The following is a 21,482-nucleotide window of genomic DNA, read 5'->3' as shown; positions in this document are numbered from 1 at the left end:
CTGGTAGGATATGGAGCCGTCTGGATGTATGCTTAGGACTGGGATAACTGGGTCATCCGGAAAACTCTTTACTTTCTGAGGAAAATGACTTCCATAATGGGTGGATTAATTTGTACCCACCCCCAGCAGTGAGAAGTGTTCCTTTTTCCCCCCATGTCCTCCCCAACATTTTTTATTGGCTATTTTCTTTATTTACATTTCAAATGTTATCCCCTTTCCCTAATGTTAACCCCTAATCTCATCCCCCCTTCCTGTTCTTCTTTAAGGGTGCTCCCCCACCCATCCACCCACTCCCTGCCTCCCTGCCCTGGCCTTCCCCTACATTGGGGCATCGACCCTTCACGGGACCACAGGACCAAGGCCTCTCCTGAGATTTCTTGGTGATAGCCATTCTGACTAGGTGGAGATTTTTTTTTTTTTTTTTTTTTTTTTTTGTCTTTTAATTGAAAGCTGATTGGTTCAGATGGCATGTGCAAGGAGACAGTCAAATTCATTCCCACATTCTCTGGGTGTGGTCACTGCAGTAAAGGAAGGACCAGTTGCCAGGTACTCTAGGAAGTGGGTCAAGCAGCCTCCCTCGCCATGTTGACCCAGTTGTTTCACTTCCGGTGTCTTTGTTTCCTCGTCTGGAAGAGGAGTAACCACAGACTGTTCTTGTCGGATGCTGCGTGGCTGAATTAAGCCGATGCGTGCAAAATGCTTGACTCGGCTCACCCTTAGGTTTTGAGTGTCTATCCTCTGCTGAGGTTTGTTGGAGATTCTGTGAGGCTGAGGGAGCACAGTGCGTGACTCTAAAGAACCCTGTGGTAAAGCGAACAGATTCTCCTCGAACTTGGCGATGGACCGGTGTTGGGGTTGAAAGCACAGACACAAGGGAGTGGCTGCTGGCCCACTGTTGCATGGTGGCATGGTGGCTCGCCTCCGGGCTGCTTAGCCCGATACTCTCATCTCACCTAGTGTGCTTGTCTCATTGGGGTATTGAGAGTCTGTAGAAGACTGAGCAGGCGGGAGGCAGATTTAACCACTGAGACTCAGGTCACAGTCTTCTACAGTTGTTGCATGGTTAGGAGATCTTGCCTGTTTCACTTAGAGATTTCTTTTTCTCTTTCTTTCTTTCTTTCTTTCTTTCTTTCTTTCTTTCTTTCTTTCTTTCTTTCTTTCTTTCTTTCTTTCTTTCTTTCTTTCTCTCTCTCTCTCTCTCTCTCTCTCTCTCTCTCTCTCTCTCTTTCTTTCTTTCTTTCTTTCTTTCTTTCTTTCTTTTCTGGACTCTGGAAGTAAACAGTTTGTGCTCCAATTTCCTTCAATTGCTATTTTTCTATTGTAAGGGTTCTATATGTGCATTTCGAGCATTTTGAATTGGTCGACTGGTGTTTTGTGCATCCAGGTGCTAGGCCATCTCAGTATTGATTTTCAGGCTTCCTTGCAGCACGCTGTCCTGGACATGGACACATCAAACTGCCAGACCCAGACCGTTCCCCCATCTCTCCATCTTGTCAGCAACCCAGACCGCTTCCCTATCTCTCGGCAGCAATCCTTCTAATTTCTTCTAGGAGTGATCCAGCTAGCTCAGAAATGTATGTTTTGTTTTGTTTTGGTTTTGGTTTTTGGTTTTTGGTTTTTGCTTTTGTCAGTTTTTTCAAGACAGGGTTTCTCTGTGTAGCCCTGGCTGTTCTGGAACTCACTCTGTAGACCAGGCTGGCCTCGAACTCAGAAATCTGCCTGCCTCTGCCTCCCAAGTGCTGGGATTAAAGGCGTGCGCCACCACTGCCCAGCTGTGTGGCTTTTTTTTTTCTTTTTTAGATTCAGTCTTCTAGCAGATCCGTTTAAAAGCTGTCCCGCTTTCTCTGCAGTTACTTCTCCATATTGCGGTCACACACAGCAACCTTGGGATCACTCCCACTAGCATGCTTGTAATTTGACTCCAAATGAAGTGATCGTGGGTGAAGCACTGGAGAGATTCAGGGGTGTCTTTTACACTGCTGCCCCCCTTGACACCCACCCCTATAACTGCTAGTCAAAGGCTGTGCCAGGTGCAAGCAGGCCTCATGGAGATACAAAGTTACACCACTTGGCTCGAGTCATTCTCCTGTCTTGATGTTTTGCCCCTGGCTCTGCCAGGGTGCGGATCCATCCTGAAGCCAGAGCATGGACAGCCTTTCCCGGCATCTGTCTGTGTGGAGTGACCTGTGTGCTCAGAGGCTCACGAGCCGTCCAGCTGCGATTCATGTTGATTGAAGTACTGCTAGGTTTCCTCAGCCCAGGCTCTTCACCCGCATCTCTTCCTCGGGGGTTGTCAATAGCACGCCAGTTTACCTGAGAGAGTCAAAGGGAGAGGTGAGCGCATTTTAAAAAAAATATAATTTGTGCATAGGATCAATTTTAAGAAAAAAATTTGGGACACGGTGTCACTGGAACTCTCCAGGTAGAGCAGACTGCTTGAACTCTCAGAGATCCTCCTGCCTCTGACTCCCAAGTGCTGGGATTAAAGGTGTGTGTTGCTACTTCTGGTGAAGTTTTCAATTTTTATCAGTATTCCAGGATCAGATCCTGGAAGATCATCTGTAAGATCAAGTAGTTATATGTTATGGTCGCCTACTTTTTTATTGAATAAATATTGGAAGCACGACGATAAATATTGGAAGCACGATGAACAATTCTTCACTAGTATAATAGCTGATGGTAATAACTGTACATAATAAAGTTAACAGGGTAAAATTAAGAGGAAATAAGGGACAAAAGGAGAGCGAGAGAGAGAGAGAGAGAGAGAGAGAAAGAGAGAGAGAGAGAGAGAGAGCGCAGATCACCATCTACCAGGAATGCTCAGATTAGTTACATTGACTGAGTTCAGCATTTGTCCTCAGCTTCCTGGCAGTGGAAAGAAAAACTCATTATTGGGAAGGAGACAGCCTCTTAAGCCCACAGGAGTGCAGGTTTGCCCGGCACCCTGTGAGGAAAGGAATTTTCTCTGCAGGAGAATGATACAGTTGGAAGAGAATGATACAGTGCACAGAGGTTACAGAGATCCAGAGGTACATTTCAGTTTCTTCTGGAGAAAGCTGTGGGGTGGGGGTGGGGGCTTGACAGCGAGACAGAGTCTGCAGATGCTAAAGTGGCAAGAGAGTTTACTTTCCAGGGGCTATGCGAGCTATAACCTCAGACCCACATCACTGCAAACTCATCCTTCAGTGAGTTCTACCATGGTGTTTGGAGGTTGTCTCCTCTGATGAGAGCCTAGAAAAAAAATCATTTCTTGGTTGGATAAGGCCAGATCTATTCTCCTTGAAATCCAGACAAGCAGATGGTGGGGACTGGCATCTCTTTTTACAAAGACCGAGCATCCCAGCCTGCGTGCTTATTCAGGTGGAAGCTTCCCAGCCTGCACCGGAAGATGAACTGCAAAGGAATCAGCGGGCAGCCTGAGGCATGCTGGGAAGCAGTGATGCGGCATCCCCAGAATTTGGGCCAATGGCAGAGGCCCAGAGTCGTGCTGACAGGGCCCAGAAATGGTTTTGGCTTAGGAGCCGCTGCGCTGTGAGCAGCTGTGACAAGTAGCTTTTCCAGTCACGGGAAAGCTCTTTCGGGCTCCTGTGGTGCCTTCAGTCTGAGAGGGCTGGTGCCCATCCACCAGGATGAATTAGCTGTGAACTGGACCCCAAATCGCCATGAGAGCTCACTTATGCTTCACCTAATTTCCCGTTGAACCATTCGTCCTAAACAGGCATACTGGCTTAAACAGAAACTTAAGTTCCCGTTAGGACTGTTTTTGCCCTTGGGCTGATATAGTTCAAGGCTGTGTTGTGGGCCACTGTGATTAGGCAAGACAAAATCCCGAGGATGCTAAGTATGTTCCTTGGTACCTTGAAAATTATCACAAAGAATGTACTTTTTTTCTTAAGTTTGTTTAAGTTGTCTATGTCTATGTTCTGTTTCTTTTTAACAATAGAGGAAGTTTCTAGATGTTCTGGAAGAAATGAAAGTGTATTCATGAACTTTCTGTTGCAGGGACACGACATCCGAGGCAAAGTTGTTGTAAAGCAGCAAAAGATTCTCTTGTTTGTGGCACTTGACTTGTAGGAAGGCAGGACATCATGGTGGCAAGAACGCGAGAGGGGGTGCGGAGCGGAAATGCTCGTGGTGCGTGGGGATCAGCTTTCAACAGCCAGGCCAGGCCTTTCAAGGCTCCACACCACCTCCTACCACACCACCTCCTACCACACCACCTCCTACCCAGCTTCTGTATTTGGCCTTTCAGAGCCATGGCATAAGAGGAAGTATTTTATTGTTGTTTTTAAAGTGTGGTATTTGCTGTCCTTTTTTGTGTCATTTCATTAGATAAAGCTCCTTCAAGGACCTCTGGGCAAGTCCTGTCAAGGTAGAGGGTATGGGGCATTAACGTCTTGGAAGGAGATTAAAAGCAAGAATAAAATCAACATTACATAACCTTCCCAGGAGACAGTCAACTTGTTACAAGCAGAAACACACTCAGATCCCTGGGGGGAGAGGGAGGGCCAGCTGGTCACCCACGTGATCCAGGGTGGAATGCTGGGGTGGTTACCTCCATTCTCTGGATTTTCATTTTATTTTATTTTGCTTTACTTTAGTTGGAGAAAAGAGAGAGATTCCGGTTTTAAAATATGTAAATTTGTCATAAAAATGTTAGTGACTAATAAAACATTAAAGGAAAAAGGAAAGAGAAAACACCCTGTACTGGGCAGATCAGTCTGCCACAAGGTGCCCTGATTAGTTTAACTGTCAATTTGGCACAGCCTAGAGCCTTCTGGTAGAGAGCCTTGGTTGAGGAATTGCCTGGATCAAATTAGCCTGTGTGTGTTTGTGTGTGTGTGTGTGTGTGTGTGTGTGTAGGGGCTGCTTTGATTGTTATACCACACAACAGGATCCAACCCACTGTGGATAATACCAGCCCACTGTGGGCAATGTCATCCCCTATGAAGGTGGTGCACCAGCCCACCATGGGCAGTGTCATCCCCTATGAAGGTGGTGCACCAGCCCACTGTACGCAGTGTCATCCCCTATGAAGGTGGTGCACCAGCCCACCTTGGGCAGTGTCATCCCCTATAAAGGTGGTGCACCAGCCCACCATGGGCAGTGTCATTCCCTATGAAGGTGGTGCACCAACCCACCATGGGCAGTGTCATCCCCTATAAAGGTGGTGCACCAGCCCACCATGGGCAGTGTCATCCCCTATAAAGGTGGTGCACCAGCCCACCATGGGCAGTGTCATTTATGAAGGTGGTGCACCAACCCACCATGGGCAGTGTCATCCCCTATAAAGGTGGTGCACCAGCCCACCATGGGCAGTGTCATTCCCTATAAAGGTGGTGCACCAGCCCACCATGGGCAGTGTCATCCCCTATAAAGGTGGTGCACCAGCCCACCATGGGCAGTGTCATCCCCTATGAAGGTGGTGCACCAGCCCACCATGGGCAGTGTCATCCCCTATGAAGGTGGTGCACCAGCCCACCATGGGCAGTGTCATCCCCTATGAAGGTGGTGCACCAGCCCACCATGGGCAGTGTCATCCCCTATGAAGGTGGTGCACCAGCCCACCATGGGCAGTGTCATCCCCTATGAAGGTGGTGCACCAGCCCACCATGGGCAGTGTCATCCCCTATGAAGGTGGTACACCAGCCCACCATGGGCAGTGTCATCCCCTATAAAGGTGGTGCACCAGCCCACCATGGGCAGTGTCATCCCCTATAAAGGTGGTGCACCAGCCCACCATGGGCAGTGTCATCCCCTATGAAGGTGGTGCACCAGCCCACCATGGGCAGTGTCATCCCCTATGAAGATGGTGCACCAGCCCACCATGGGCAGTGTCATCCCCTATGAAGGTGGTGCACCAGCCCACCATGGGCAGTGTCATCCCCTATGAAGGTGGTGCACCAGCCCACCATGGGCAGTGTCATCCCCTATAAAGGTGGTGCACCAGCCCACCATGGGCAGTGTCATCCCCTATAAAGGTGGTGCACCAGCCCACCATGGGCAGTGTCATTCCCTATGAAGGTGGTGCACCAACCCACCATGGGCAGTGTCATTCCCTATAAAGGTGGTGCACCAGCCCACCATGGGCAATGTCATTCCCTATAAAGGTGGTGCACCAACCCACCATGGGCAGTGTCATCCGCTATAAAGGTGGTGCACCAGCCCACCATGGCCAGTGTCATCCCCTATGAAGGTGGTGCACCAGCCCACCATGGGCAGTATCATTCCCTACAGAGATTATATAAGGAAGTTAGCTAAGGGTGCACCAGTGAGTGAGGCAGATCCAGCAAGCAGAGTTCCTCCATGCTTTCTGCTTCAAGTGGCTGCTTTAGCTTCTGCCCTGACTTCCCTAAAAGATGGACTGCAACCTGCAAGCTGGAGAGCTTCCCCTTTCCTCCCCTAAGTTGCCTTTGGTCAGAGTTTGATCACAGCCACAGAAAATGTCTAGACCATGTGACTTGCAGCAACTGTGTGACCCATTTGTAGGATCTGGCACATTGCTTGTTGGCTTGAGTTTAGTCCTAAGTCTACATGGGAGACAATGTAATAATTCAATTAAACTTATATTTTCCTGGTGGATACTGATGTGTTTTATGTAGACCTTATGCTACCCTTCCAGCTAAGTTTTCTGATGATAAATGGTGCTGTTCCTTGTTGGAAAAGCTCGAGTTGGCAGACATAGACAATAACAAGGCTATCCAAACTTTCAGGGAAAAATGCAGAGGCTAATCTTTTTGCCCTTGATTATTCAGAGGAACTTCTCTCATAGTTTGCAAACTGACGAAGCCCAAAATATCATCAAGTCCATATCGTCTTCCACATAGGTGAGCATGAGACATGTTGCTATTAAGCTTACTAGGTTGTCAGTAACCAGGCCAAGGACTCAGCCTTTGTGACCACTCACTGTGAGAGGCAGCCCTAACGGGCTTCGGTTTTTCTGTCTTCTCCACAGCTTGAGGTGGTTACTGTCATTTTCCTAGGGAACTAGACCTGGAATCTTTCCCCAGGTCATGGAGCAAACGCAAGGCAGGGGGCAGCACGAAATGCTCTGCTCATTGGCTGTGCTCTGGAGCATTTACTGTTTTCCAGGCGCTTCTACTCATAAGTTCCAGGGCCTGGGAGCTGCGCTGCTCAAGGTTGGAGCTGTGTGAGAAACTAAGGGTAATTTTGTATCACCTATTAGAGTTTTACATAGATACAGTGTGAGACACCCCCTCTCCCCCATGAAAAGTGCCCTTCCTCCTTATGCTTTTAGGCCACTATTCCACGTGAAGATCCGTCATGCAGGCATTCTAGGGATGGTTCTGTGTTGGAGGTACTGAATTTACGAGTCTCTCGGTGTGCTGGTTAGTTTTTTTTTTTTTTTTTCCTCTCAGCTTGACAAAGTTAAAGTCATTTAGGAAGAGGAAACTTCAACTGAGAAAATACCCCCATCCTATTGGCCTGTCACAGGCCCGTGGGGCGTTTTCTTGACTACTGATTGTAGTAGGAAGGAGAGCCAAGCCCACTGTGGACTGTGTCATCCTGGGCTGGTGGTCTTGGGTTGCATAAGAAAGCAGGCTGAGCAAGCCATGGAAGCGAGCCAGTAAGCAGCTCCCTCCATGGCCTCAGCATCAGCTCCTGCCTCCGGGATTCTGCCTTGAGTTCCTGCCCTGACTTCCCTTCATGGGAGACTATAAACTGTAAGCTTTCCTCTGCAAGCTAGTCACGGTGGTTTATAATAGCAAAACACCGCAAAGTAGGACAAAACTCTTGGTGACTGTGACTTCAGAGGCTGTGAGACGAGGTTCAGATCTTTACCACAATGTGACTTTGAGGGAATCCACCTGGCTGGATGCAAGGGCATTCTTTTTCTTAATTCATTGAGCTTTTCTTAAATAAGAAAAAAAATAAGATTCGACAATTTCATGTAATTCCACCATGTATCGTGAGTCTATTTGTTTGATTTATAGACCTGTCTTCGCCATTCCCGCTTCTCCCGACCCCCTCCCTCCCGACTGGGCCATCCACTGCGCTCTGTTTTATTACACACATTACAAAGCACGTGCTCTATGGAAGAAGCTCATGGCACAGAGGATTCTGTCGGATTGAAATGTCTCAGTCCATGGCTCGAGGCTTGGGTGGGCGGCTGGGGGTGTCACCCTCATAGCTCTGAACTGAACCTACCTTACGCTGAGTCTCTCCATCTATTCCCGACCTTCCTGATGCTGCGACCCTTTAATGCAGTTCCTCATGTTTTGGTGACCCCTCCCCCAACCATAAAACTATTTCTGTCGCTACTTCCTAATTTTTCTGCTGTTGTGAGCTGTAATGTGAATTAATATCTGACATTCGGGATGGCCTTAGTCAACCCCTGTGAAAGGGATTGTTCTACCCCCCAGAAGGGTGGGAACCCTCAGTTTGAAAATCACTGACCTATCTTCTACCTACTTGGAGGTGAGTGTGGCAGGTGTCTGGGGTATTGGGAATTAATACCTTTGAGTTGTACTACTTTTAAGGTAATATTTATAAAAGAAAAGCTGCGTTAGGGCTTCTCATTGTGTTTGGGGTTCACACAGCAAATGTGAAATCACTTAAAATGTGCGGGCCTCCTCTTCCAGGGGGTCTTCCGCTTGAAGCCATCCCTATGAATGTCTCTGAATAGTATATCATTTTTTCAAAACAAAACAAAACAAAATAAACAACCAAAACCCCCTACATTTTGTTAAGCCCACAGAGAGGAAATTCTTTATCCTCAGGAAAAAAGGCCTAAAATATCAAGTTGAGACTGGACAGCACCAGAGATCGACCATGTGAGGTCACACTACTGTAGACTTCATTTGTGTTTGAGTTGTCTGTCAGCTCTCAAGGTTGACACCAATGCCTCTTCTCCAGCTAAGCTGCCAGTCACACATGTGTATGCATGCACCTACGTGCTATTCCAGTCTGTGCTGTGATTGCTTCCCTGTCTCTTCTACAGCAGGTGCAGGCATCTCTGCTAGGAGAACCTTTGCTTTGTGGCTTGTCAGGTGCTGTGCTGGCAAGGCTTGTTCGTCTGAGACATCCACTGTCCTCTCTCGGTGGGGTGCCTAGAGGCCATTTCAAATCTCAGATTCTGAGATGGTATATTCTGTGGCCAATGGGTAGTCCTTTGTTATCATAAAATGCATGCCTAGTTCTTCAGTTTGAATCTGTTGTGTGTTAGTAGTCTAGTTTCACTTTAAATATTAAATTTACTTATTTTGTGTGTATGAGTGTTTTGCTTGCATGTATCTACGTGTACCACCTATATGCCATGAATATGAGTGTTTTATGTATGTAAGTGTACAATGTGTGTGCTTGTGGCTTACAGGGGTCAGAAGGAGAGCCTCTGATCCCCTGGGACTGAAGTTAGAGATGACTGTAACTATGTAGGTGTAACTATGCAGGTCCCCTGCAGGGACAGCAGGTGGTGTGAACTGTTGAGCCATCTCTCCAGCCCCTAAATTCACTTTCAAACTGAACAATATTTTCTTTTGAAATTGTCCTTCCTCCCTCAGGTTGTGTGCACGAGTTTGTGTATGTGTGTCCTTGATTTTTTTCATGATTCAAGTTGTTATCTTTATGATCTTCCTTTAGTGTTACTGCACACTGGCATGCATGTGTGTCTAGCTTCTCCAGGGAATGGCTATAAGTGTGACAAACAGGACGCCCTGATCTAAAGAAGTTGACATTTCAGTTATGGGGTGTCAGATGGGGCAGTAGAAAAATGGACTCGTGGGTTCAAGAAACGTTCTTTTCTTTTGTAAGTCTTAAACACTCACGTGGTAGAAGTGCCGTGAGTGCTGGCCATGGGATGGAATCAAAGGATGCCTCTGATTAGAAAGGGCAGCTTGGGTTTTGTCCATTTGCCACTTAACACAGTATTACAGGCCTGTAGCGTCTTCAAGTTGATGTTGGAGGATTTTCTGATACGGCAAGCAGTTTTTAGGGCAGTGGGGCATATGTTTCAGGTGTAGTGGAGGTGCAGAAGGGGTGCTAACAGCAAGGCCATCATGAAAGGGTGGACACCAGTAGTAGCATGCCGATGTGGGGGAGGGGAGGGAGCCGAGTTGATTGCCTAAGGACTATTGCATTGGAATCATTTGATTGTCCAATCTTTTCGTACCGTGTGTGAAAGGGTACTGTCTGCAGGGCAGTGGGAGGAATCCTAGGTTTCTGTGGAGAAACTGTTCTGCTGGTCTCCCGTGGAGTCCCACGAGACTGGGCTGGAAGGAGCCTTGGGCCAGAAAACCCTGGGTTCAGAGGTTTCTAGAATCCTACGTTGGGTCAGAGGAGCCAGGGGTTGTCATGGCAAAAGCTCTCCCAGTCTGCCAAATTCTTGGCCTTTTCTACTGCTTCCTTGGGAGTGAGGGCCCTCTTGGAGACTCCTCTTAAGCAGAGGCCTTAGAGCTCAGCAGCACTTCCCAGGAGCCTTTGCGGGAAGGTCTCTGGGGAGAGTTGCTGGGGTCTGATAGAGGAGGTCACTGACCTCCAGAGCCTCTCACAGCTAGGTGTAAGCCACCAGTAAGTAGGGCAGGGCAAGGCACCAGCCTTCAGCTTCTGCCTAGAAGATCCGAGACCCTGTCTAGCAAGAGATCAGCTGCAGACCAGGGAGCCTGACTTCAGTTCTGTCTGGGCCCTAAGGCCCGGGGAGCCCCAGGAGCCACTGTGTGGCTCTCTCTGGCTCGCTTCTCTATTTCTTTCCCTTCCTTCTTGTTTGGGTTCCTTCCTTTCCCCCTTCCTCCTCATCCCCCCACCCCCAGCCCTCTCTTTTTGTCCTTTTCTCCTCATAAAGTGAGAAACATTCACCAGAGCACCTCAAGATTTCTTCCTCTCTTCCCTGGGATTAAGAAGAGATGCTGCAACACTTTGTCTCTTCTCTTGCAAATCCTCTTTATTAAAAAAAAAAAAAAGATTTCAATGTAACCAGGTAAACCATGTAACAGTTTGTTTCTTTATCCCAAGCCCTTCCTTCTTTCCCAAGGTAAACTTGCTGCAGTTAGCTTCCTGCACATTGCACACATGCTCACCGCAAACTGCAGCGCTACCATTTTGTTTAAGTAAAGAGTTTTATATGTGCATATCAATACATATTTTTGATGCTTTTATACCTTTGCATGGAGATCACTTTCTGCGTGCGTGCGTGTGTGTGTGTGTGTGTGTGTGTACTCTGTTATATATTTCCTTTTTTTTTTTTTCAATTACAGTGTGGTACTCAGTTAACGGAGTAACAATTATCTTTGTATAACCTACATCAAAGACAATTGGAGATGAAAAAAAAACCCAAAAGAAAACCAAAAGAAAAAAAAAACAAAACAAAAACAAAACTACTATCCCCATATATAATTAATTTGTGCTGTGTACCAACAATAACCTGCTTTAAATTTCCATGCCAATTTACAACCCCCAGACTGGCCAGGCAAGGTTAGTGGCTATTAAAAATACCACCATGGCTATCTAAAGAATAAAATACCACACTACACTCAGTAGTGTGTTAACTATCTACAAAAAAAAAAAAAAAAAAGATGCTGTACAGTTTAAAAACAAATCTTACACAGCCTTACATTTCAATTTTTTTCTTTAAAAGGAGTGAGTTGTGTACAGGGGGCTTAAATGCTTTCTAGACAAGAAAAAAGTGCACTAAAACCAACTTCTGCATCGTCATCTTTTTCCTCTTCCTCCTCTTCTTTCTCTTCCTCCTCATCTTCCTCTTCCTTCCCTTTCTTGCTCTTTTCAGTCCTGACCACCCCCTTTTTTCTGCATCAGGGTTTCCTTTAGCTCTATCTTTATGGGTGCATTTTTTTTCCCGCTTTTGAGTCTATTATAATGAATATTGTAATATCCCCTTGATTGTCTTAAAATCTGCCCTCCTGGTCTTTGGATAGGGTCTCCCTAAATGACCCAGGGTAGTTTTGAACTGGGAACCCTCCTGTCTCCCCTCCTGAGTGCTAGAATCCCAGGGAGGCACCCACAGACAAGCCACGCGAGCTTCGTAGCTTCCGTCTTGTGGTCTTGTGCTTAGGTGTGAGAGCTTCTCTTGGTGACTACTCAGGAGTAGGGTCGCTGGACCGCAAATGTGCCTGTTTCCGATGTCATAGAATGCTGCTACTGTGCCCTGCAGAGTGCATGCTCCAGGTCACACTTCCTCACCCCACAGGCAGCAAGTAGTGTCAGATGCTGTACACCTGTCTGTCTAATGGGGCAAGAGAGATATGGCAGAGGTGCTTTTATCTGCGTTTCAGAATCCTAGAGGAGGAGCAGCTTCCCACGGGCTCCTGGTCACTCAGGTTTCCTCTGTGGACTGTTTTCTTTGTCGACTGCCTGTTAGCTTTACTGGCTTTTATCTACGCATGACTCCTTACCATGAGCAACAAGCAGAATTTCCTTTTTCTCTCTTTTTTAAAAGACATAGTTATTTTTACTTTATGTGTGTGAGTGTTTTGCTTGGATGTATCTCTGTGCACCATGTTTGTACCTAATGCCCGAGGAGGCCAGAAGAGAGCCCTAGATGCTCTGTAACTGGAGTTACAGACAATTGTTGGCCACCACGTTGGCCAGAACGAAGCCTGGGTCCAGCGCTCTCAACTGCTGAGCCACCTCCCCAGGCCGAAGCAGAATTCCTTAGGGGTAGATGTCATTCCTAGCTAGAGGCTAGGCTGGGTTGACTTTGTATTGTGGATAACCAGTAGGGGCAACCTTAGCATCAGTGCTGGGGGAGTTCATGCCCACGCAGGACACGGTCTCTGACTAGGAGAACCACGGATTCAGCATTCCTTTAGGGGACCATTTTTACAATTGTTTATGGTCTTTGAGTGGCTTTCAGAAAAATCAACCCGAGTGTAGTCATACTTTGCTGTGCTTACTGCTGTTTTCTCCTTTGTAAAGAGGGTGCATCTGTCACCGACACAATGTATCCTCTTGCTTTCCTTTGTAACCAAAGCCTCCACCTAACATGAAAATGACTCTTAACAACTCAATGTTTTTTGTTTCTCTTTGTTTTTTTTGTTTGTTTGGTTTGGTTTGGTTTTTGAGACAGGGTTTCCTTGTGTAGCCCTGGCTGTTCTGGAACTCACTCTGTAGACCAGGCTGGTCTCGAACTCAGAAATCTTCCTGCCTCTGCCTCCCAAGTGCTGGGGTTAAAGGTGTGGTTTTGTTTTTTATGAGACAGAGTCTCACTCTGTAGTCCTGGCTGTCCTGGAGCTCACTAGGTAGACTTGACTGACCTCAAATTTAAAATGATTCACCTGCTTCTGATTCCATAGTGCTGGGATTAAAGGTGAGTGCCACATGCCTGGCCAAGTTAACACTTCTTTAATCTTAATTCTTCACATCAATGGTATCAGGTTCTTGCTCCCGCTTCCCCCGCCCCCCTCCTGTTTGCCAGCTCATTGTTCAGTCAGAACACAGCTAGGCCAGGTATGATCCAAGTATTGGGTTAAAATGAAATAAACATTTAAAAATGGCACAAGCAACTAAAAAAGGTTGAAGTAAAGATGAATGTTTTTGCCATGGATGTTGCTTAGCTGCCCACCGGTGTGGCAAGTGCTTTGTCTCTCATCAGTGAGAATGCAGTCGTGATCCCAACAGAAAGAAATTCAAACCGCACAGCATTTCAGAAGGATGACAGGCAGGTGCTGTGCCAGTTCAGGTGGACTTGTCTGATGCTCCGTTGGTGCATCCAAAGCCCCCCCCCCCCCCCCCACTGATTCTTCCTTTCCTGCTGCTGGAGCACACACACACAAAAAAGGCTAAAAATACTTAGCACTCTGGAATCCAGGTCTTAGTGTAAGCTCTCTGAAGAGAATGAGGTCACTGTGGTCTTACTGAAAATGTTAGTGCAATGAAATTCTTGGAAAAATGACTTGAAAATGTGATGATTTTGAAACATTTCATAAAAACTTGATGTCAAAAATTGAGCATTCAGCTCGAGGCTTAAAATATGTCCTTCTTCTGAGGTTGCTGGGAGGAGGGAGGACTGTCTGCTAGCATCTCCCTCCGTGGATTCCTTCTTGGGTCCTGGATGAGGACTCTGAGAGCTTGAGGAGCTCTGGGAGGCTGTGTTTCTGATGTCGTGTTTGTCATGTCTGTGTGGCTCCTTTTAAAATCATTTTGTTTTTGATGTAGTTTATATGCTTGGCCATTTAATTTTAATGTGCCAAAAATTCTAATTTTCCTTCATCTTCTGGATCTCTCTCTCTCTCTCTCTCCCTACCCCCCCCCCCAGTGTGTGTGTGTGTATTTGTGTGTGTGTACCTGAATGTGTACATCTGTATGTGGTCTGTCTGTACATAAGCGAGGGGTTATACTAACCTCTGTCTGCTTGTGTGGGCGTCTGGAGATCAACTTCAGATCTTTCTCTACTGCTTTCTATCTTATTTTTTCAGACACTATCTCTCACTGAATCTGGAGCTTGCCATTTACCCAGACTGGCTGGCTGGTCAAGGTGCCTGTGGAGTTTGCTTCTCTTCATACCCCTAGAATTAGGGTTACAGGTGCATACCCCTGAGTTTCATGTGGGTTCCCATGTCTGCAGTGCAAGCTGTCTGCTCTCCAAGGTGTCTCCTCAGCTCTCTTGCCCATGTTCTTACCACGCATCTTGTCACATTCTTTTTCTTATTGGGCAGAGACCCAGGACTCTCACAACTCATTACTCAAGATATGCATTTCCATTTTAACTCACTGTCAGCAGAAGAGCTATATGTTTGACCTTAGTGTATTAATTAAAGGGCTTTATATTTTTATATTTTTATATATATATAAAAGGGCTTTATATATATTTTATATTTTTACTAATGTTTTTATTTTTTAAGACAAAGGAAAACTCACATACATACATATATACATTATCCATTCATTCATCCATCCATCTACCCACCAGTATTCCATACATCATCCAATTCATCCATCCATCCATCCATCCATCCATCCATCCATCCACCAGTGTCCCCCCAACATACATATATACATACATAATACATATATATTTCCAGCCATTGTAATACATACAGACTTTATCCATCATTCCATCCATCCATCCATTCATTTATCCATCCATCCACCACTATCCATCCAACATACATACATATGTACATATATACATTATCATCCACCCATCGATTCATCCACCTACTAGTATCCATCCATCATCCCATCCATCCATCAGTGTCCACCCAACATACCTATATATACACATTTTTCCAGCTATCATAATACATACACACACACACATATATATAATACATCCATCAGTTCATCATCCACCCATCCATCATCCCATCCATCCATCAGTGTCCACCCAACACACATACATACATACACACACACACACACACATTATCCATCCATCGGTTCATCATCCACCCATCCATCCATCTTTCCATCCACCATTCACATATTAATCACCCATCATTCGCCTATTGTCTATACATCATAGAAGTGACCTAAGAGTTGTGGTGCATGTTAAGAATTTTAGAAATGATTCTCTTTTCAAAGAGATTCTGATGTAAGAATGTAGGGCTCCTACCACCCCAGGATGGTAGTTTTAATATCCATATGTCTGTACTGTTGGGGACTATGAGTGTGCAGGACAGAAACCCAGATCAAACTAGGTTTGTAATCTCTAGCTTCAGAGATAGCTATACCTCTGTATCTCTATTTTCAGGATGCTGTCCTTTGAATGCCTCGGTAGCTCCTGCCTTTCCATTGACTCCTTGGATGGCCTCTCTCTTGTGGCTGAAAAGTCCTAGGCCTACATCATTCTTTAGTTGAGAATCCAGAGAATGAAAAAGACCCAACACCCCTCTCCCAGGATTCATAGTTTTAAATCTTAAGTAGAGTTTCTCTTGTCTCACTGAGTCACATGCACATCTCTCAGCCAATCATAAAGGCCAAGGGAATATTGTTCTTCGTCATTAGCTGGTGTCCTTAGTTAATTTCCACATTTGGAAGCTTGGTGGGGTTGGAGAGGAGAGATGATGCCCTACAGACACTTCACAAGGGCCACCTAGGACTTGTGGGATGTGGTTCATCAAAAGAAATATTGGGACTGTGACTGACAAAGGCAGAAGGCAAGAACGTTGGCCAAGGAAAGAACAAGCGGGGAGGGGGGAGGGGGGATAGGAGGCACAATGCTCTTCCAGCTTTACAAGACAAAAGGAGAGGAAGGTGTTTCCTGGAATGACAGGGACACATGACCATTCTCACACTTACAGGCAGTCACCATAAGTGTGCCGCACATTTGAGTGGTTGGTCATAGAGCTACCCTCAGGACATTTGCACCTTTACAACTGAAACTATTTTAGACAGTGAAAAACAATGAGCCACTTGGTGAACAAGCCATGGTTGGCAGAATATGGTTGCTGCCTTCACTGTAGAAAAGGGGTGTGAATGAATCTAGGGGAAGCTGGGGGAGAGTATGGTGGAACTAACTAATGCGTGTGTGCTAAATTCTCAGAGAACCAACAATAACAGGAGAATAACAGCTACTGAGTGCGGAAGGGGTACTTGGACACGTTGGTCAGTTTGTGCGCACGCTACTCATAATTCCATGCTATCACAGACATTCCCAGTTACCCAAGATTCCATGGTATCACCTACATTCTCAGTTACCCATCATTCCATGGAGACGCTGACATCCCCAGTTACCCATAATTCCCTTTCTGCTTTGTTTCAGTCTCATCGCAAACCAGAAAAGGTTAGAAATCATCAACGAAGATGACGTCGAAGCTTACGTGGGGCTGAAAAACCTGTGAGTACTCACCATGTGCACACATTTCCTCAGAGACTTGTGTTCTGCTGTGGTCAGGTAGGTAATTTGCTGGTTACCCCTAACGTAAATGCCATTATGTGTTTTTTTGCAGTACAATTGTGGATTCTGGCTTAAAGTTTGTGGCTTACAAAGCGTTTCTGAAAAACAGCAACCTGCAGCACATGTGAGTAGAGCTATCTCTTCGCTTCCCAGGACCCGATTTGTTCAGTATTTTTCTCATTCCTCTTTGTTTTCTTTCTTTGCCAACTCTAAACCTCCTTCTTAAAAGTTAGTATAGCTGCGATAATAGCTTAGGAACATTAGCTTTGATTCTGTTTGATTTCTGAATGGCTTCAGAGGGGTACTTAGAACAGCCTGTTTATTTCCTTTCATGAATTTCTGGGCCATTTCCATCTTGGACGGAGCGCTGGGCCAACGGCAAGGACTCTGATGTGAAAATGATGTCCTTGTACTGAGTCCTTGATTCTTTCCCTTGGAATCAAGACACGCTCCCTGGAGGACATCAAGCTAACTAATCAAGATGCTGACTTGGCCTTGGACGATTTAAGAAAATAAAAATTACTGTTGCTCTTCCCTTTATAATAGGATCATTTGAATGTTCATTTTCTCAACAGCATGTGCCATGGAGTGATAAAAATAGAAAAAAATATCATTCACTGTCTATGCCACCAAAGCTCCAGGTGACTCTTAATAGTAGGAACTGATTTTCTTACAAGTCCTGTTTGGTATTTTGTTGACTGAAATCAACTGGAAATGCAGCAAATAAGAGTTGTTATGTGGTTTTCTGGTTAAGTCCCCTCAATAATATGAGTTAAGTCAACAGATGATGCCCTCCCTGAGATATCCTATTAGATCACCCAAAAGACAGAAATGTCCATGGCCCCACCCCAAGCTTACACTCCCTCACACTGTGAGTTTACAGTGGGGATCTTCTGCTGGAGACCTGTTACCTGATTCTTATTGACCAAATTCTCCTTGCAATGACAACTTCAGCATTTCACAGCTTACCTGCAGGGTCTCACCTAGACATTTCACTTGCCTAGACTGATGTCTGTATTCCCAGAACACAGGTAAAAATACAGTCTGGGAGCTGTAGAACCCAACTAGGTGACCAACTCCTCGCCGTGTTCTTAAGACAGGAGCAGAGGAGCTCATCTCTGCCATTGCTATCATCCTGTAACGTCTGTCCCTCTTCTCTTCCCCGGGGACAGCAGTTCCTGGCCTGACTTCCATGCCGGTTATTAAAGTGCTTATTGTCTCAGAGCAGTCTGTCTGCATGCTCGGCGGAGATGTGTTGATATCACTGAAGACCTTCATTTCATAAAGTCATTATCATGAGTTCATATTTCACATGTGACAGGAATGATGAAGCCACTTTTTAAGATATAAGCATTCTGCAAAACCAGGATAAAATTCTGGGCACATCTTAAAACACATTTTCTTGAAACCCTTCTTGACAGCCTGTCTGGGTCTGTTTGCTGGGGCAAACTTGATGTGTGTGTAGCCGTTGGTGGCACAGCCACAACAGCAGAAGAATGGAAAAATATCCCACTGCAATCTCTTAGAAGTCATTAGTGACCTCAGTAGTTACGTTTTTGAATTTTTATTACATATGACCCTAGACCAAAATCACCCAGCAGTTGCCCTGTGTGCTGTCTGACTCCTCCGAGGATTGATGTTCCTGTTATAATTATGGACAGTGGGCCGTGGGTAATTGTAATTTTATTGATAGCGCGCGTGGACACACACACACACACACGCACACGCACACGCACACGCACACGCACACACACACACACACACACACACACAGGTGTTGTGATAGAATAATTTTAATGGTGTTTTAGCTTCCATGTCTAGCATACATCAAATGTGTATCCGTCTCACTCAAGAAGGATAGATATTCTACAGTTTCCTTATCAAACCACAATCAGGATCCAGTAATTGATCGAACTTCAAATACTCTATTGTGTAGCTACTGTCAGACAGTACGACCCAATGAAATCAGGCAATCGGTCAGACAGTGTGAAGAGGAGAGATACCACGGAAGCAGAGGGAGGGGGGATGGGATAGGGACGGGAGTTGGGGTGGGGACGGAACAGTAAAGGGGATAACATTTGAAATGTAAATAAAGAAAATATCCAATTTAAAAAAGAGAGAGAGAAATGAGGGGGAGATGGGGGTGTTGTAGTGCAGGCTTTAGGGGACCTCACAAGAGAGCTCTGCCTTATCTCTGCCTCAGTTTGCCTGGTCCGTGTTAGCCTAAGACAGGCACATCCAGAGCTGATCTCCGAATGTATGCCTGGGTGCCTTTAATTGCTACCCAGCCCCTAAAACCCCAGGGACTGTGAGAAAAGCCAGCATTTGTGTTTTCCAGGGGCTTTGCCGAGGTGCTAATTAGGCTCTTAGCAAAGTTTTACAATCAAACAGTAAGAGGATTGTTGATTTTTTTTTCTTCCTTCTTCCTCCTTTTTGGCTTTTGGCCCCATTCCTAAGTATGCTTCATAAAACTCATCTTGTTCTTTGGCCCGTAACCCCGAGCTGCACTGAGCTGCTGGCAACCCAACCTAGCAGCTGCTTCCAGGGAGGGCAGCGCGGAGCTGACCGGGGGAGGCAGCTCCATAGGGCTGCGCGAACTGATGGGGGTGGGGATGGGGTAGGGGTGCTCCATAGGGCAGCGCGAGCTGATGGGGGTGGGGGTGGGGTGGAGGTGGGGTGGGGGTGGGGGTGCTCCATAGGGCAGCGCAAGCTGGTGGGGCAGCTTCCTCATCCCTCCTTTTGCTTCTCTCTCCCTCCTGGTCTCTGCTTTTCTCTTCCCTCACTTCCCCTCCCCTCCTTTGCCCCCTCTCCCCCCTCCCTTCCTCTCCCTTCCTCCTTCCCTCCTCCTTCCCTTCCTCTCCCTTCCTTCTTCCCTTGCCTCCTCCTTCCCTTCCCTTCCTTTTCCCTCCCCTCCATCAGTGCCCCTGTACCCCTTTCATTTATCTTGGGGGAGAAGAACAGATTCTTTTTTCTTTTCTTTTCCAGAAAGATTGGGCTTTGTGATGAGTATGAACGTACCTGAGCCTTAAAGACAGGCAGAGATTTTAGGTTCCAAACTCTCCACAGAAACCATTCTTACTTAACTCATGTCCCCAAAGGAAAGACGTGGGCGTGTCTCACAACTTTCCAGTGGATTATATTTTCATCCGGGGTACCCTTTTCTGTGGGCGAGCACACAGCACTAGTGTGAATGGAGAAGACACAGGCTTACAGGCGGGAGGGCATCCTCCTGTGGGTCAGGGTTGGGGTGGGTGGAAATCTCCCTGGAGGCGTTGGCTGGATGGACCCTTCGTGAGTCATGAGAAGCCACGTTTTACTCCATTCACCTGCTAACCTGTCAGCCTGTGATTTAGCTCCTACAGTAACCTAGATGTCATTGGCCCGACAGCATACTGGCCTCAGATACCGGGCAGGGCCAGGGTCACTGTCCCTAGCAGACCTTCTTCTTAGACACCTACCTGCCTGAGAAACCAAGAGCTGTGTGGGCGTGGCCGATTGTTTTTACACTTTTGATACTTGTCAAAAACACCCTTCCAGAGGCTCAAGAATTTTAAGTAAATTTTAAACAGTAAACAAGTTCAGCTGCCAGGATCATTGGAAATACTCATTCCCACCACAAAAAATACACATTTGGAACACACCAGGAAATTCATAAGGTTTTTTTTTTCTCTCTCTCTCTCCCATAAATAGAGCATCTTTCTGTTGGTTTGTTTAAATATTAAGATGCCCTGTTTTGGGGGAACTCATGGTAAAGCCTGAGGCATGCCCTGGTCCCCAGGGTTCACCCTGGTCTCTTTTTGGAGCTGCTCTCCCATCGAGGTGACACATAAGCAGTCACACCAGGCGGTCTCAGTCAGCGGTGGGTTCCTTCCTGGAAAGGCAGTTGAAAGTCTGTCTAGTCCAAGTTTTGTTTGTCACATACCTCAAAAATATTCAAGATGCTCTTTAGTTTTAGAACCTCTTTTTTTTTCTCCTCTCATGGACTTATAATGAGGCATTTTATTACACATTCCACCAATTAAATGTTCCAAGCATGAGGAACTCAACTGGGCAGAGAACTGGACTTTCAATCGATATATCATACACAAACTTTTAGGTGAAACGAAGATATTAAAAAGAGACTCTGAAAAACGTACACACTTCTCTCATAGTGCATAGGAACCGTAAGTGTGTCAGGGATCCCGGGAAGTTATCTTTTCAGGTTAAAAGACAGAATTGGCTCCAAGTAAGATGGGCACCCACTCTAGGAAAATTGCATTTTGAAAACAAAACCACTGTCTGAACATATTCTTCTTAAATCAGTTTACACTTAACGTTATCTGATTTCTTTCAGTAATTTCACACGAAACAAGCTGACAAGTTTGTCCAGGAGACATTTCCGCCACCTTGACTTGTCTGACCTGTAAGTAATGATTTTGTCTGGCATTTGGGAAGAAATTTTCAAAAGAAAGGATAATTAAGTATGGGTATTTTTTTTTGAATAAGTACTATTGCAAGTGTATGTTGCATCAAAATTATTGAAGAATGCTTTCTCTAGCTTTGCCCCAATTGGGTGATTACAATCTCGGTCTCCTTTATGTCATTATGATCAGCTGAATGTCATTTTCACATAAATAATTTATTTCCTAATAGAGGGAAAAGAGGATAAAAAACAGCAGGGAGTTTTGTGCTC

At 45.9% G+C, this 21,482-nt stretch overlaps 1 protein-coding gene across 3 annotated transcripts in view; it reads left to right on the top strand.

The window, feature by feature from the left end:
- The window catches only part of Ntrk2 (neurotrophic receptor tyrosine kinase 2), a 136,238-nt gene that overhangs the window by 19,361 nt on the left and 95,395 nt on the right, over positions 1–21,482 (top strand). For all 3 annotated transcript variants that reach the window (XM_052156714.1, XM_052156716.1, XM_052156715.1), the window contains exons 3-5: positions 16,676–16,750; positions 16,863–16,934; positions 21,144–21,212. In XM_052156714.1, the coding sequence (XP_052012674.1) occupies positions 16,676–16,750; positions 16,863–16,934; positions 21,144–21,212 (216 nt within the window). The remainder of the gene's footprint in view (positions 1–16,675; positions 16,751–16,862; positions 16,935–21,143; positions 21,213–21,482) is intronic.

The sequence above is a fragment of the Apodemus sylvaticus genome, chromosome 14 (genome assembly GCF_947179515.1).
Source record: "Apodemus sylvaticus chromosome 14, mApoSyl1.1, whole genome shotgun sequence".
Classification (NCBI taxonomy): domain Eukaryota; kingdom Metazoa; phylum Chordata; class Mammalia; order Rodentia; family Muridae; genus Apodemus; species Apodemus sylvaticus.
The sequence above is the reverse complement of the archived record's forward strand: the minus strand, read 5'-3'. Positions and strand labels throughout refer to the sequence as shown.